The sequence below is a fragment of the Plectropomus leopardus genome, chromosome 11 (assembly GCF_026936395.1).
Source record: "Plectropomus leopardus strain MGB_pleo_1.0 chromosome 11, ASM2693639v1, whole genome shotgun sequence".
Taxonomy (NCBI): Eukaryota; Metazoa; Chordata; class Actinopteri; order Perciformes; family Serranidae; genus Plectropomus; species Plectropomus leopardus.
The window spans coordinates 28,528,718-28,544,351 of record NC_142186.1 but is presented as its reverse complement, the minus strand read 5'-3'; the positions used below and the strand labels follow the sequence as shown (position 1 = coordinate 28,544,351).

General features: G+C 37.2%; 2 protein-coding genes across 2 annotated transcripts in view; one reads left to right on the top strand and one right to left on the bottom strand.

The window, feature by feature from the left end:
• Positions 1-665: 665 nt before the first annotated feature.
• On the top strand, positions 666-13,480 carry crot (carnitine O-octanoyltransferase). Its single transcript, XM_042490174.2, has 17 exons — positions 666-804; positions 3,278-3,417; positions 4,132-4,256; positions 4,343-4,524; positions 4,625-4,749; positions 5,244-5,352; positions 6,499-6,592; positions 6,716-6,841; positions 7,599-7,700; positions 7,867-7,950; positions 8,046-8,153; positions 8,255-8,385; positions 8,471-8,594; positions 9,152-9,230; positions 10,092-10,185; positions 10,952-11,071; positions 11,300-13,480. Exons 2-17 carry the CDS (start codon positions 3,303-3,305, stop codon positions 11,418-11,420), a joined length of 1,839 nt encoding a protein of 612 aa, XP_042346108.2. The 5' UTR covers positions 666-804; positions 3,278-3,302; the 3' UTR covers positions 11,421-13,480.
• A 53-nt stretch (positions 13,481-13,533) lies between these two features.
• The window catches only part of abcb4 (ATP binding cassette subfamily B member 4), a 26,525-nt gene continuing 24,424 nt past the window's right edge, over positions 13,534-15,634 (bottom strand). The window contains exon 27 of the mRNA XM_042490176.2: positions 13,534-15,224. Coding sequence (XP_042346110.1) covers positions 15,018-15,224 — 207 coding nt within the window. The 3' untranslated portion in view covers positions 13,534-15,017. The remainder of the gene's footprint in view (positions 15,225-15,634) is intronic.

The following is a 15,634-nucleotide window of genomic DNA, read 5'->3' as shown; positions in this document are numbered from 1 at the left end:
TCAGACTTCTGGTGATCTTTAAATGCATTATGTTGGACGAATGCTTCATCTATTTTCCCTGAGTCATACATAGTGGCTCAAAGAAAAATATTTTGTAGCTTTGGGGAGGGTCAAAGGGTTCTTCTTTTTAATAAATAACAGTCCCTAATATCTAGAAATGTGTATTTTGTGGGTTTGGTTCAAGTTTCCATGTCTCTATTATGATAATAATACTATTCTAGTCTACCAGTGCTAGACTATTTATCTAGCACTGACAAAGTTGTGGGATGTTGTATGTTGATTGTCATCGTAAGTAGTGATACTGAGATTGTTGAATCTCAGATGCTGAGATCGCTACTGGTTATTACTTTGGTTACCAAAAAAAAAAAAAATAGACGGCAATACCTGTGCCCAATCACACCTGAAGCACTTTTTGCACTTACTAAGGATTTTTTTCCTTAAGTCTAAATTCTTGCTTGTGTTGTACGTCGCTTTGGATAAAAGCGCCTGCTAAATAAAATTGTAGTAGAATTGTAGTTAATTTTGTTTTTACCACAGCCTCTAAACCAAAGTACCTCTCTGCAGCTCGTAAACAATACATGCATAATAATATAGATACACTCCTCGTGTCTCTTCAGTTCACTGATAAAATATAGGTCAAGTGCAATCACACGTGCGCATGCGCAGTGAGCTCTTCCGGGCTGGCTCGGTGGTTCGGTTCAGTGGGGCAAAGGTAACGGCTGCTGCTGCTGCCGATAAACACACCCCAGCCTCAGCAAACACACTCCTGCTGTGTGTGGATGCAGTCAACAAATCCTGAAGACGGTGAGCTTACAGATACTCTGTGTTAAAAGCCAGGAAAGACGTTTTAAAATCAAGTTTAACATGTTGTTGTTGACTTTAGTTAGCCGCGGGCGAGTGAAGCTAAAGCGCTGTAATTGCACCAGCGTCAGCTAGCTTGTTGGACTTTGTTTGGTCCTTTGATTGATAATAAACGACTTAACTCTCTTTAACTGGCTGCCTTTAACAAACAGGGTTAGACGTTTGTATTTTTATTGAATTGGCCACCGACAGTCAACTTACACTGACAACTTTTATTATAGTTTTGTGGTCGTAAAAATGATTTAATGAAACAGCTTTGTTTTGATCCAGATAGCGGCACAGCTAATAATACTTTAAAGCTGCTTATCATCCCACAATAAAACTCTGGGACGTTTCAGCATTATTGTTATTATCATATTTAAATATTTAAAATTATGTTACAGAATTCCTTTTATTTTAAGTACTTTTTCAGGTAATTTCAGCTCATTTTCCTTTTTATTTTATTTTAACTAATTTTCATGTAATTGTTTTGTACCACTGTACTTCTAATTCCTTGCTAATTTTTGGATCATTTCTTCTTTCGTTGCTCATTGGATTCTTCCCTTGTTTTTTGAAAGGAATTAATCAATTTTGCTTTGCTACAGATAGGAACACAGCTACCAGTGTTTTCAAGCCACTTATTATCCCACAATTAAACTCTATAATAATCATATTTAAATATTTAAAATAATTTTACATAATTGTTCCTATTTTTAAGCACCTTTTTTTGGGTTGTTTCAGGTAATTTAACTTTAATTTATTTATTTATTTGACAATCTTTCGTGTAATTTTCTTGTATTACTGTACTTACTAATTCTTTGCTAATTTTTGGGACATTTCTTGCGCTCTCCCCTTGCTTTTGAAAGAAATCAAGCCAATTTGCTTGGAGTTTATAAATCAACTTTGCTTTGCAACAAATTGCAACACAACTACAAACACTTTAAAGCTTCTTATTTTATCACAGTGAAACTGGGTGATAATACAGCTGGCAATTAAAAAATCCTTTCTAGCATACTTTAGATTTGTAACCATGATAAATTGTCATACATAATTTTTTAAATAGTTTTCCCCTAACATTTAAAAATATAATTTTCTAACTCTACTTATTTCTTGCAATTTGTCGAGCATTTCTTCCATGTTTTTGAAAGAAATCGCACCAATTTGCTCAGGGTTCAAAGGTTGAAATATTGTGAAAGTCGTTGTAAAACAGCACAAGAAAAGAAATGTCGCTCCAGATTTCAGAGAGTTAAATATTAGCAGACAGTCACTTTTTTGTGAACGTGTCAGTTTTAAGATTTTGGGCTTTTTTTGCTTCCATAACTTGCCCTCTATCAGACTAGTGGAAAGTAAACATACTGCATATATTTAGGTGCTGTTTTTTGTTCAAACAACATAAACAATTATTGCAAATACACTGTACAGTCAAAAGTATGTAGACACCTTTGACCGCATGCTTTGTGAATACGTTTAGATCTGGCTGTTCTTTTTTATGTTTGTACTCCACCCAGTCAAGAGGAATTTTAACTAGTCGGTGCCAAGAATCTGTCATAAAGCAACGCTCATCCACCAATATGTACATTGCTGTAATCATTCCTCCTGTTTATAGATACCATTAAGTATAATCATCCAATGTGGAACAAAAATACACTCTGTCGCCAGTTAATCTTAAAACTTATGCAGCCTAGTATGACAATCTTGGAACACGTCATACCTTTATTTAAGTTGTAATGTTCAGTTTATGAATTAACTTTTCTTTGATACAGATAGCAACACAGCCAGCAATAATATAAGCTATGTATTATCCCGCATTAAGACTGTAGGATCATACAGCTGCAATAAATATCTTTTTGCAAAGCCTTTTGAGTCGGGAAATGTTTGACATCAGATAAAATGGGTCAAATTAGCAGCCACAAATGCGCTTTACACGCTTTACAAATGCACTTTTATTTGTCTGAGATAACTACAATGGGCAGGGCAAGAAGTCAAAAATTCACTGGTCCCCGAAGTTGAAATGTAAGCCATCTGATATGTTGATGTTTCATTTGGAGTGAAATAACTTTCCTTGTGCTGCTTTCAGATGTCTTTCATAAGTATTTAAACCTTTGAACCCTGAGCACATTGGTGCGGTTTCTTTCAACAAAAACAAAAGAAAAAGCAATGAGCAACTTGGAAATAAATGTTTTACAAAAAGCACGAAATTTACTCGCCAAAATAAAAATCAGAGAACTGGTGGAAAAAAATAGTTACAAGAATTGCATTAATTAAAAGCCAGACCTAATCTATAGGTTATCAGCTGTTGTTTTAAAATGATGACCTATTATTAATCAGTTTATCGCAGTCTGCAGCCTCACCACTAGATGTCGCCAAATGCTACTTAATCCTACATTCCTGTCCTTTAAGGAGAAGATCTTTACAGATGTTTGTTTTGTGGTTTCAGTCTGAATTCCTCCCAGGGAGAAGAAATGGATAATAATTTGTCAGAGACTCTGCGTGAGCGGACCTTCCAGTACCAAAGCAGCCTGCCGTCCCTGCCTGTCCCCTCCCTGGAGACGAGCCTTTCAAAGTACCTGAATGCAGGTAGGATAGTAAACTCTGATCGACCTTCTGTGTCACAAGTTTCTGTTTTCTGTTTCTTGGTTTTGTAAATATTCACCATTCAAACATCAAATATTTATTCAAACAAAAACAGTAAATATTTAAGAAAATTCAGCATGGCCTCTACTGCTCACTACTGCTGCTCTGTTTGTCTTTATGTAAATATTTAATGTTGTGAGAGTTGTTATTCAGTAATTTTCCCCCTTAGGCACAAGGCCTTTACTCTGTTTTTTAACAGGTTCCTGTTAGATCTAAACAAAAATTAAGACAAGTTTGGAAAATGGATGCATTCATTTTTAAATTTAAATGTTTCATACTATTATTAATATTCACATAATATATGTACATATTCACTTTTTTATATTTAAAACATGCCATGCAATTTCATACTGTGCAATATTTACCACTTACTGTGCATTAATAATATTTATAGGCTATATTTCTATATTTTTCTTACTGTAAATTTACATTATGTATATTTCAGTTATCCTTTGCAACTATTAATCATGAACATACAGTATCCGTATAAGTAGAAAATGTATATAGATTTTATATTATTTTTTATTTTTATTTGATCTAATTTGTATTTTTGTAAGATTTCAGTATTTTTTGGCACCCGTCACTTTTTTTTTTCCACAATGACTGACAGCTGGGGCTTTAAATTGACTAACTTTGCATCGCCATGTTTTTCATCAGTTCGCCCATTTGCATCAGAGGAAGAATTTAAGGTTACAGAAGATATTGTGAAGAAATTTCAAGAGGGTGTTGGCAAAGAGCTGCACCAAAAACTACTGCAGAGAGCCAGGACCAAGAGGAACTGGGTGTGTATTCAAGCTTTAAATGTCTTGTTTTACAGATGCCCTCTTCAGTCATGGATGATTTATTTTACGTTTTTTTTATTCCTCAGCTGGAAGAATGGTGGTTAGACGCTGCGTATCTGGAGCTCCGCATGGCCTCTCAGCTGACCATGAACTTTGCAGGCCCGGGGGCGTACCTGGAGCACTGCTGGCCTGCTGCAGAGGGAACCCAGCTGCAGAGGGCCAGTGTTAGCGCATGGCACACACTGCAGTACTGGAACCTGATCCGCACGTACGACATGATCACACGCAGCTTTTTATGATGTGTTAAGCGTAACTTGCTCTCCTTTTACATGAAGTCAGTTACAATTGAAATCTGCCGTTTATTTTAGGGAGAGGATTCTCCCCCAGAAAGCTGGAAAAACACCGTTAGACATGGACCAGTTCAGGATGCTGTTTTGCACCTGCAAAGTGCCTGGAGTGAAGAAGGACACCATTCGTAACTACTTCAAGACAGGTAGGATGAACTTTAACCTTCAGACTCACCTGTTTACACTTTCACACACTTTCTCAGCTGATATATTACTGTTGTGCATTTTTTTCACTTTTTGCTCTCATAATAACATAACATATAGTTGTGACATGATACAGAACAAAAGAAAGAGAGAAATAGAAAGGAAAAAAATCATTTAAATAAATACAAAAATGCTCCTCATATGTTAAAAATGGTAATCTATACAAAATGGAGAACAATAATTTCAGGAAATGCAAAATATGAGACTATATAAAAGGCAAAAAAATTTAAGTAAACAATTTATACAGACTCAGAATCTGCATAAGCCACAGTCATTCACTTGGTCATGCCATAGATCTAAATCCTTCACAATATTTATAAAGAGATAATATCAATATGTTCTCAAAAATATGCTGTTTACCTTTTAATATATAAGTTATCCTTGACTTGATAATATCGGTCTTATTCACTGCTGTGCATCTTCTGCTGCACCACAGAGAGTGAGGGTCCGTGCCCCTCCCATTTGGTGGTCATGTGTCGTGGACGGATCTTCACATTCAACGCAGTCTATGACGGACAAATCCTCACTCCTCCGGAACTTCTCAGGTAGCACACAAGAGAGCAAACTTATTGTTGAAGCGTTTCGGCCATGAGCCAACTGCTGCTGACCCTGCTGATTTAACTTCTGCAAGCATGAAGCAATAAAAACACCTCACCACTGACTCTGACATGCATGTTTTCCACTAATTAATAGGCCTGTCGTGATAATTACGTCATTGACTTATCATACGATATCTGAACTTGACCTCACTTATTTTGCTTACCCCAATATTGCCCGTTGTGTTTATGTATGTGTTTGTTTACATGACAGTGTCACTAACATTTTAGCCATCATGATGGCAGAATAAACAGCAGGGTTTTCCCGTCCATCATCAGACTCGAGTGCAGCGATTCTTCTGTGTGCAAGTTTGAAGAAAATTAAAACAACACTTTAAAGATGATGCAGCATAGCTTACCGGTAGCCTGCGGCGGCACTTTTGGAGTAGAAAAGAGAAAAGTCCTGATCGTCGTTAGCTTGCCAACTTCTAACAGTGAGCCAAAGAATCTGTTGATTGTATAGTTTTACCCTCCAGCTGCTTCATCCTGCACTACATGGACACATTTTAACCACATTAGTCATTACACACAACTCAACTGTCCTAAAGTAACGCTTTTCAAGATTTTAAAGAAAGAAACCCTTTGTATATATATTGCAGTGTCACTGTGCCACAGATTATGACACCAACAGGCCATTTAAATTATTTTTAGTTAAACATGAACAGGGCAAGTGTTGATTTTTGCAAAAAATTACAGTATATTAACATAAAAGTTAGTTATTTTTCATTGGTTAATCCATCTATCCATTTTCTGAAGGCTATCCCAGTCCAAGTTGCATATATTTAATTAATTATATCACAAAGTAATGTTATATACTGCTGGAAAGAATTGAGGAAAACAGTGATACGATAATAATAGATCATTTTGGACAATATAGTACATATGAGTTTTCAATTTTATACCTTGGCTGGTCTGAAAGTTATACAGGTTTTGAATTGCAGTCTGTGTGGTATTATTACTTTTTTATGTAACTGGGTGAACCCTGCAGAAACCATGTAATGAGCTGGACAACAAGGAAGTATAATTAGTTCAATAGAAAGCAGCTGGTGTTCAACATTACCTTATTTTGTTTCGTGTGTGTGTTTGCCTGCACAGGCAGCTGACCTATGTGAAAGAGCGCTGTGAAAGAGAGCCAGAGGGAGACGGAGTGAGTGCTCTCACCTCAGATGAGAGGACTCGTTGGGCGCAGGTAGGAGTGCTCACGTTTTGAGACTTCAGTGTTCATCTGAGTGAATAAGTAAAATAGATTATGGATCCTGTTTCTGAGAAAGTTCTCATATATTAAGCATTTATCTGCGTACTCTCTCTGCAGGCCAGGGAGCATCTAATAAGCATCGACCCGCACAATAACACCATTCTGGAGACCATCCAGAGCAGCATGTTCGTCATTTCTCTGGATGAAGTGAAACCCTACTCCACTGCAGAGAACTACTCAAATGTATGGGCTCAACAGTTTAAGTATTTTTGATTTCATGACTTAATTGTCACTGTTTTTAACTGCTTCCGCCCTGCACTGACACCAGCGCCCTCAGCCGACATTACTGTAAACTTAACATTACTGTATAAAATGATCTATATTGACTAATGGGATAATCACAGGCTCATGAAACTTTGCAACAGCAAACCTCCAGCATTCAGAGGATGTGTGGCTTTCATAGGTATATTTATGATTTGGGGAATTCTTAGCAGTTTCCAGAACTGAGGTGCTAGCTACCCAATTGCCGAATTGTCTTAATGTGGTATTTTGGAGGGAATTTTGATCGTTTTCATCAATTTTTGAGTGGTCAAATATCTTTAAATTCAACACCAAATCTGTGAAACAAATGTTTTCAACCGAAAAATTGGAATAATGAGACATAACTGAGCCATGGGAATGGTCATCATATACTTCCACCATAATGTTCTATGCCTCTTTACTTTATTTTAAAAGTTTGACGAGGCGCCTAACCAAAACGCAACCTTTAATTCATATTCATGACACACAAGTGCTGAGCTGCGCCTCAAATCAAACTCCAGGTTTCCAGCGTTCAGATGATGTAATTCACGTCTTTGTGGCATATGTTTTTGACCTGCTGTCTCCCTTAAAGATCCCCTGCCCTCATGGAAAAGAAGATGAGTGAGAGTGAAGTGGAAAAAGTTAAAAGTAGAGAGTTAGTTTTGTATCTGATTGTGTGACTTTGAAACTCTGATCCCAGCTTACCCTGGAAGCCCTGACAGGAAACCCCACCATCCGCTGGGGTGACAAATCATACAATTCACTGGTGTTCGCAGATGGCACTTTTGGGTCCACTTGTGATGTGAGTTTGTATGTTTTTATCATGCTCGAAGAGTTTAAAGACACACTGTGAAAGCCTGTATGACACATTTTTAGATTCAGCATTTTATGCTGCTCATCTTGGATAATTGAAATTCTAAAAGGGTTAAATATAATAGATTAAAAACTCCACTCAAACTGTTTTGCAGCATGCACCATATGATGCCATGGTGCTGGTGTCTATGTGTTGGTATCTGGACCAGCAAATCAAAAGTACGGGGGGCAAATGGAAGGTAAACCCTGAGTTTTACTTGATCCTGTTTATAAATTGAAACAGTCCTTGTAAGTTCCATTTACACTTTTAACACCTTGATGTTTGCACTTTTAGGGCTCAGACGCAGTCAGACCGATACCCAACCCCGAGGAGCTTGTGTTTACTGTGGATGAAAAAATCCAGAGTGACATCAGCCACGCCAAACAGCAATACTATGAGACGGTGAGAAAGTATTTAACAACAAACTATTGCAAAATAATTCTGATGCAAAATGACTTGTCCATAGTCACATCTGTGTGGATGTCCACTCTCTGGTTTTATAGGCACAGGACCTGCAGATCGTGTGTTACGCCTTCACAGGGTTTGGAAAAAAGGACATCAAACAGAGGAAGTTGCATCCAGACAGCTTCATCCAACTAGCAATGCAGCTGGCCTACCTGAGAATTCACAAGAGGTATGGACGTGTTAAAAACAGGACTGTGCTGTCATTAATGTTTGCAGTCTGTGTGTCCCTGAGTGTCTCTTCTTACCCCTCACAGGCCAGGATGTTGTTACGAGACAGCAATGACTCGCAAGTTCTACCACGGCAGGACGGAGACGATGCGATCCTGCACCCAGGAGGCTGTGAACTGGTGCAAAGCCATGATGGACCCCACGTGTGATGTGAGTGGGTGCACGTTTGAAATCCTGCACTTTATCGATATAAAACTTTTTTTTTTTTTTTTTTTTTACAGTTGCAAAAAACTGTACTTCAAGCCTGTTTTGGCAATAATGAATTACAACAAAATCAAGCGCTTAAAAGTAATAAATAAAAGTATGAGCCAAAAGACTAGTTAGCAGGTAAACAAGCGAAAGCACACAGGGGAAGATTAAATTAAACGTATATTAACAAACTAAAACTTAAAAGATGCACATTTACTTTTTTGGTTCGCATAGAAAGAATTAAAATTCAAATTCAAATTATTAATATAATTAACATTAAAATTTCAAAATGAAAAATATCGAGTGCCTTCCCCAGTTGTGAAACAACGTTTCACAGGCATTAACTGCTGGTACCAAATAAAACTATACACAATATATTTCAGAACAACTGTGAGGAATGTTAATATTCACTTTATGCACAGTAAAAAGTAAAGTCTTGTCTTTGGGGTTTATAAAGTCGGTCCATCTCGAACATTTACTGGTGTATTTGACATTTTACATGAACATTTTTCTGTCAGGCTGACAGCAGGAGGAAAGCCATGCTGCAGGCCTTCGCGACACACAACAAACTGATGGCTGAAGCCCAGGAAGCTAAAGGTGAGTTCACTTTATATACATTTTACTGTTCAGTACAGGGTTCTCATAGTCATTGAAAACCTGGAAAAGTCATAGAAAATTCCAATCACAATTTCCAGGCCTAAAAAAGTCATAGAATTAGTAAAAATTGTAGAAAGTTTTCCACGGATAATCTTCCATATAATGTAACATAATGGCAAATATTTTTCCTTAAAAAGTCTTAAAAGGCATTAAATTCATTAATCAAAAAATAAAGCCTTAATTGCTATGAAAGTGACTTAAATGAATTTTTTCAAAAGTCTTAAAAAATGCTCAGACATGGGAAGTGGGATTTTATTAATCTTTTTATCTGAAGTTGTGTTGCAAAATCTCAAAATAATCTGTTCCATCTTTTTTTTTTTTTTTTTTTTTAAATAATTTAATAGATTACTTTTTGAAAACTCGTCACGATAGGAATCCAAGCAGTAGAATCACACATGCAGACTGTGAAACACAAAAATCGTCCAGAAAACAGAAATGCCAAATATTTTGTTGGTAAACTAAATTGATACCTTTATTATAATATACTATGTTCAGTGTCTCCCACATGCTCCCCCCTTAAAAGAGTTATTTTTCCAACATTTGATGTAGATAAAAAAGTTAATTCTGAGTGGCATTAAAAAAGTTTAAAAGTCTTAAATCTAACTTACCTTAAGCTGTAGGAACCCTTCATACTTTTATCCATCTTCTCCTGGCATTCTCTCTCTCTTCATGTATGCCAGCTAGCTGAGCGTAATTTTCAATCTGATATACTGACAAACACTGCACAAGTGGGGCAAGAAAAAATGTTATTATGGTTTCTGGAACAGATATGAATCCATGTCATTTTGACCCTGTCGGCAGGTTTTGACCGGCATCTCCTCGGGCTGTATCTGATCACCAGAGAGGAGGGACGTCCCGTTCCAGAGCTCTATACGGATCCTCTGTATGCACGAAGGTTCGACCTGCAGAGCTAATTCATGTTTTTTGAAATAGTGTGTCCATACTGGTTATATGATTGTGTAAATGTACCTTTAACTGATAATACAGCTACATACTTTGCTTTATAATACTGCTTTTTATTTATTTATTTACAGATATTAATTTGTTTAGTTTATTGTTGTTTAGTCTTTTATTGTGTATTATTGTATAGTTTATAGTTGATTTTCCCCATTAGCTCACCCCCGAGGATCATGTAGTCTTCCTGGGGTCTGATACATAATAAAATACACCTTAACAAACAATTATTTATTAAAAAATAAATAAATAATGATAATATAATTATTGCTGTAATTATGATAAACAGAGAGAAACAAACTATTACAAACAATAACAAATAATAATAAATATAACAAACAAGAAAATCAATGCAAAAACAAGAGGAAAAAAAATAAATTAACTTAAAAAAAAAGAAAAAGAGGTAGCTAGAGTTCTTGCATTGTCTGTATAAATGGAGACCATCAACCATTTTTAACTGTAACATTGCTGTGATTTCTTTCCATATTAAATACATTTTTCACCCTATTCTATTTTATTCTATAGATATATTTTACTGGTTTATACTGGGGGCTGCAGCTTTAGCCAGGAGACAGACTAATAAATGGTCTTTATTGATAAACTGTTCTGCACTAAAAGATCATCCAGCAGACTCAGACACTGCATTAGTTGAAGTGTCAGGGACGTCTTTCTGTCTGCCTGTAACTGATTTGTGTTTGTGTCTGCAGTGGCGGTGGTGGTAACTTCGTGCTGTCGTCCAGTCTGGTGGGCTACACTACTATTATGGGGGCCATGGCTCCCATGGTGAAACACGGCTACGGCTTTTTCTATCGCATCCGAGATGACAGGTGGGCAGACAAGACGCATGCATCTCCCAATAATGCTGTTTCAACTTCTGAATTTTGATTTATGTGAGAGGTGTGAAAAAAAGTTCTTCAGATATACTAACAATGTGCATCAGTGTCAGCTGCATAAGTTGTTTTCATTTCAGTTTTCACCGTCAAAGTTTGAAATTGTGCGTATCTTCCCGGCATTTTCAGCACTCACACCCGACTTTGGCTTTTTTTCTCCTCCAGGATTGTGGTCTCCATCTCAGCGTGGAAATCTTGCCGTGAGACGGACGCTGTGACACTATTCAACAACTTCAGCAACTCCTTGCACGACATGCTCCACCTGGCCACCACGTCTCAGCTATAAGTACTCACACAGACACAATAACGCACACACGGTTCACAAACCCTCAGCAGATAGCCGACAGCTAGCGATAGTTTGTTCTGAGCACCGATCAATGCAAAAATACAGAGTCAGTACCTGCTAGGTGATACACACCCAGTGTGGCATTAAGAGAATCTATCAACTTCACTGTTTCTTTCAGTGTTAAAAAAAGACTTTTTGTTTAAATTGTTCTTTTCTGACTACATATTTTTCCTGATTCTCTGAGTTTATTTGGTTCTCGTGTAAATTATGTAGAGAATGTTTAATTTTAACTACTGACAGTATTATTCCACATTTTAACTAAGCTAATCCTAAGTCTTGAGATCTTTTTTATCATGTCCGTCCTTCGGTGAGTACATATTCAACAGACAGTAGTTAGGTTTCTTAGGTTTTTTAGTTGTTCAAAAAAAATCTTCCCATTATCCGGTGTGCTCTCTGTCATATATCAACTGCTTTTTCTTTATTTGAAGTTTGACCAATGCTCATTTAAGAGGTGCTATCATCAGTGACTGAGGCCTGAATCTGATTATACTTGACCCCACAGTCCAGTTTGTGATACCGGTGTGAACACTGTGTACCTTACCCAGGCACTCGCACAACTACAACAACGTTTTAACCGGTTATGAAATTGTCTCAATGTAAAACTGATGTGTCTGTATCAGACAGCAGCACAGCCCGCCGTTCCACCTAATATGAAAACACCCTTAATAATGTCATCTGGTTGCGCCACCCTCTGCTTATGTAGATGAACCAACTCCCAAGCATAAGCACAATAAATTTGCATTTCCTTTTGCTGATTTTATGAAAATTCGGTCAAATTTGCGCAACATTTGGATAAAAACCCAACTTGTTAATGTTCTAAGGTGGACAATGGAAGAAAATAAATAATGGCTTTCGACTGCTGGCCTTAGATTTCTCTGCAATTTATAAAAGTCATTCCAAATAAAACCATATTAAGTAAGATTTGTTTTGGATTAGCGAAATCTACTGAAACATGTAACAAAAATACTCAACATTTAAAGTTGGACTGATTTATTTTTCCTAAAAGGAAATCAGTGAATATCTTTTTGGTAGTGATTCTGATGTGTGCCTTATATGATTAAAACTATTTTCAACAAAAAGATAAAATTTAAGTTTTGTCAGTGCTAAAATAAAACAGACCAAAGTCTGAAGTCCAAAAATGGTCCGTAATATGCTCCGCTGCCACACAGGCCGTCCTGACCTTACTCTGTAACTCTGTAACTCTGTACACTAGTTTATTTGAACTACAGGGTAACAAATGTGTTGAGGTCGCAGGGTTGGCTGTTGCTGAAAGTTTTGTAAGTCTGATCATTTGCCTTCATTATATCTGCACCATGGATGTATAAAGACAACTGGATGCAGCATTGGAGGCGGAGCCGCATTCATTCCCTTTGAAGTTTGTCGGTGGGCACGTGAATCAAAAAAAAGGGTGGCTTTGCGGGTATAAAATAACCTGGATCTTCTGCAATTTTAGGAAAGTGCAGGCGAGACCGTCTGCTGACTTAAATTTGAATTAAATTATTTAATCATGCATCTAGATTTTTGAAATGTTGTTGGACCGAATGAATCAAATCCTGAGTCGTTTCCCAGGAGCAGTAATGCTAAAAAAAAATCCACTGATTTACGAGTTGCCTTTCAGTCTGTTGAGGTGCTGCACAGCGTTTTGTTTTTCTTCAGTGACTTACCTTAAAGCACCTGCACAATATGCAGCGTTCCTTTTTCTGTGTTCTCTGTCTGTCAAATTAAAGATGAATGTTTGTCACTTTCTTTTAGGACGACTGCTGTAAAACATAGATGAGCCTTAAAAACTGTTTGCATTTAAAGCCTAATCTGGAATCAGTCAGCAAAGCTTTTGGAAATGGCAAAAATGTGATTAAGATAGCACTTCCTTTAAATATCTAAATGAAAATAGCTCAGTATAATACATTGAAGTACATTTTTATTGTAAAAAAACACTAAATGTATGTGATTTGGGGAAATGTAGCAAAATTGTTCCCACAAATAAAAATGTGAGATTTCCACGTTTCATTGTCCTGTTCAAGAGGTCAGATGATGCTAAAATGAGGCTTAATAATTGAATATAAAACTTTTATTAGTATACATACAAGGATATTCTACAAAAAGGTTAGTACAGTTGCTGGCATTTGTAGAAACAAAATAGGATCCTAGTTATGCAAAAAATGCCCTGTGTATATAAAAATTTTCCTGGGCTGAAATGTTCAGGCACTTAAGATCAATCAATAACTCAAGACTGTAAAAAATAAAAATACATCATGACAGTCAAAGTTATTATAAAAAAATTTGCCCAAATACAAAAACTGTAGAACATAACTCTTGAGTGTCAGAGGTATACTTGATAATACATATTTAATCCAGTGTATTGTTAACTTTAATCGTTGTACATTTATATTTTGCACATAACAGAAGATGGCACCAGAAATCAGCAGCTAAGGCGTGTTGGTCACAAGAAGTTGCTTCTCAGTGAAGAAATTATAAAGATAAATAAGTCCAAGTGTACAAGACACAAACAAGGAGGAAGAAGAAAGTAAACACAAGAGCGTACAGTACAATAAGCCTTTTTTAAAGCAGACATGTGATTGTAGAGGAGCACAGAACATTCAGGTGTCGCAGTGAGCCGATACGAACAATACCAGGACCCTGAAACTAAAGCTGCTAAAAGGAATTCAGTCATTAATTTTGCCATTTGAACCTGTGCTTCTCCAACGATCACGAAACCAAAAATCTTCTGGGATTAAAGTCCACACAAGTGGCAACTAATGAACAGAAGTGGATTTTGCCATTGTGATGTCAGTAATTGGTTTTATGGACATTTGTTTTGAAGCCTCGAGTTTGTCCATCTTGGTTTTCTGAAGCCAAATGTGAACATGTTTGGACGAAAGGATGGAGCTGTGGATTAGCGTGTGGTGAATCTCACAAGCCCTAAATCACAAATTCTATCGTCTATTTTAACGCAAAATGGGACCATAATTTACAAAATGAACATCATGCTATTTTGAAGAAGTCCTTAAACTAGCACGAGTGTACACGGACAAGAAGACATGGACCTAAGCATGAGTAATCAGCTACAGTAGCCCAGAGCGGACAAACCAAACACTGGCTTTTGATAGTGCCTTTCACATTTTTGTGTCAGTTATGGTAGTTAGCAGCCTTTTCTGTGATGAGCAGTGCCAGAAAAACATTGTTTTTTGTAAAAAAAAAAAAAGTTAAACCGCTTTATTAAGTCTCTGCCTGTTTAAATTGGCGTGTATGCTTATTTTGGAGAGTAAGAGAAGTCTGTGTATAACTCAGCTCCTTGTAAAAACCTCCTGGACCCTGCAATCCTCACCACCACTAAATTCTACACACCGCTCCGTGACCAATGAGGTACTGCTGCAAGACAAATTCCCACAAAAGTTTAAAGGTCACTTAATTAAATGTCCAAACAAGCCAAGACACATTTGATTGTTCCACTGAAGCTGGGCAGGGAGACATAAATATCTGTGGAGACATAAATAACAATCAGTGTAGTATTGCTCCCTGTGTCCTCCTCCGGTCCTCTTATTCCCTCCCGTGACCCATCTGCGTGGTGACCAGCATGTTGTAGACTCCCTTCTTGGCCATCAGCTGTTGATGTGTCCCCTGTTCGACCACCACTCCTCCCTGGAAGACGGCGATGCGGTCTGCGTTTTGGATAGTGGACAGGCGGTGGGCCACGATGATACACGTCCTGCCCTTACTGGCCTGGTCCAATGCCTCCTGCACCACCTGGAAAACACAGAATGATGTCAGTGACCTCACATGAACGCATACAAAACGTTTGGAGAGAAGTGGAGCTCGTTATATCTTTTCCGTTTACTCGTCTCATATTTAGAGGATCATACTTCAGACATTACAGGTTTGCTCCAACATTGATTGGATTCGAAGAGTATACACTGCATTAATACTGATTAAAGGAAAAAAAGTAAAAAGTAAAATTCAGCCATTGTTTAATAACTAACTCATGCTGTTGGAAAGTTGGGCTAAGTTTTATAGTCCACAAAATATTTGAGTTTCACTGGAAAAAGGCATCGCACTAACCTCAAACAATTGAAGCAAAACACAAAATGCATAAAAAAACCCCACAAAATGTCTCCATACTGCTTGTCCTGTGTCCTGAAGCCCCAACATGCCAAGTT

Excerpts from the sequence above, each read along its gene's own strand:
- crot (XM_042490174.2), top strand. The coding sequence starts at position 3,303 with ATGGATAATAATTTGTCAGAGACTCTGCGTGAGCGGACCTTCCAGTAC. Across the intron at positions 4,750-5,243 it reads TCGTAACTACTTCAAGACAG|AGAGTGAGGGTCCGTGCCCC; the intron begins GTAGGATGAACT and ends GCTGCACCACAG. Across the intron at positions 7,951-8,045 it reads GTACGGGGGGCAAATGGAAG|GGCTCAGACGCAGTCAGACC; the intron begins GTAAACCCTGAG and ends TTGCACTTTTAG.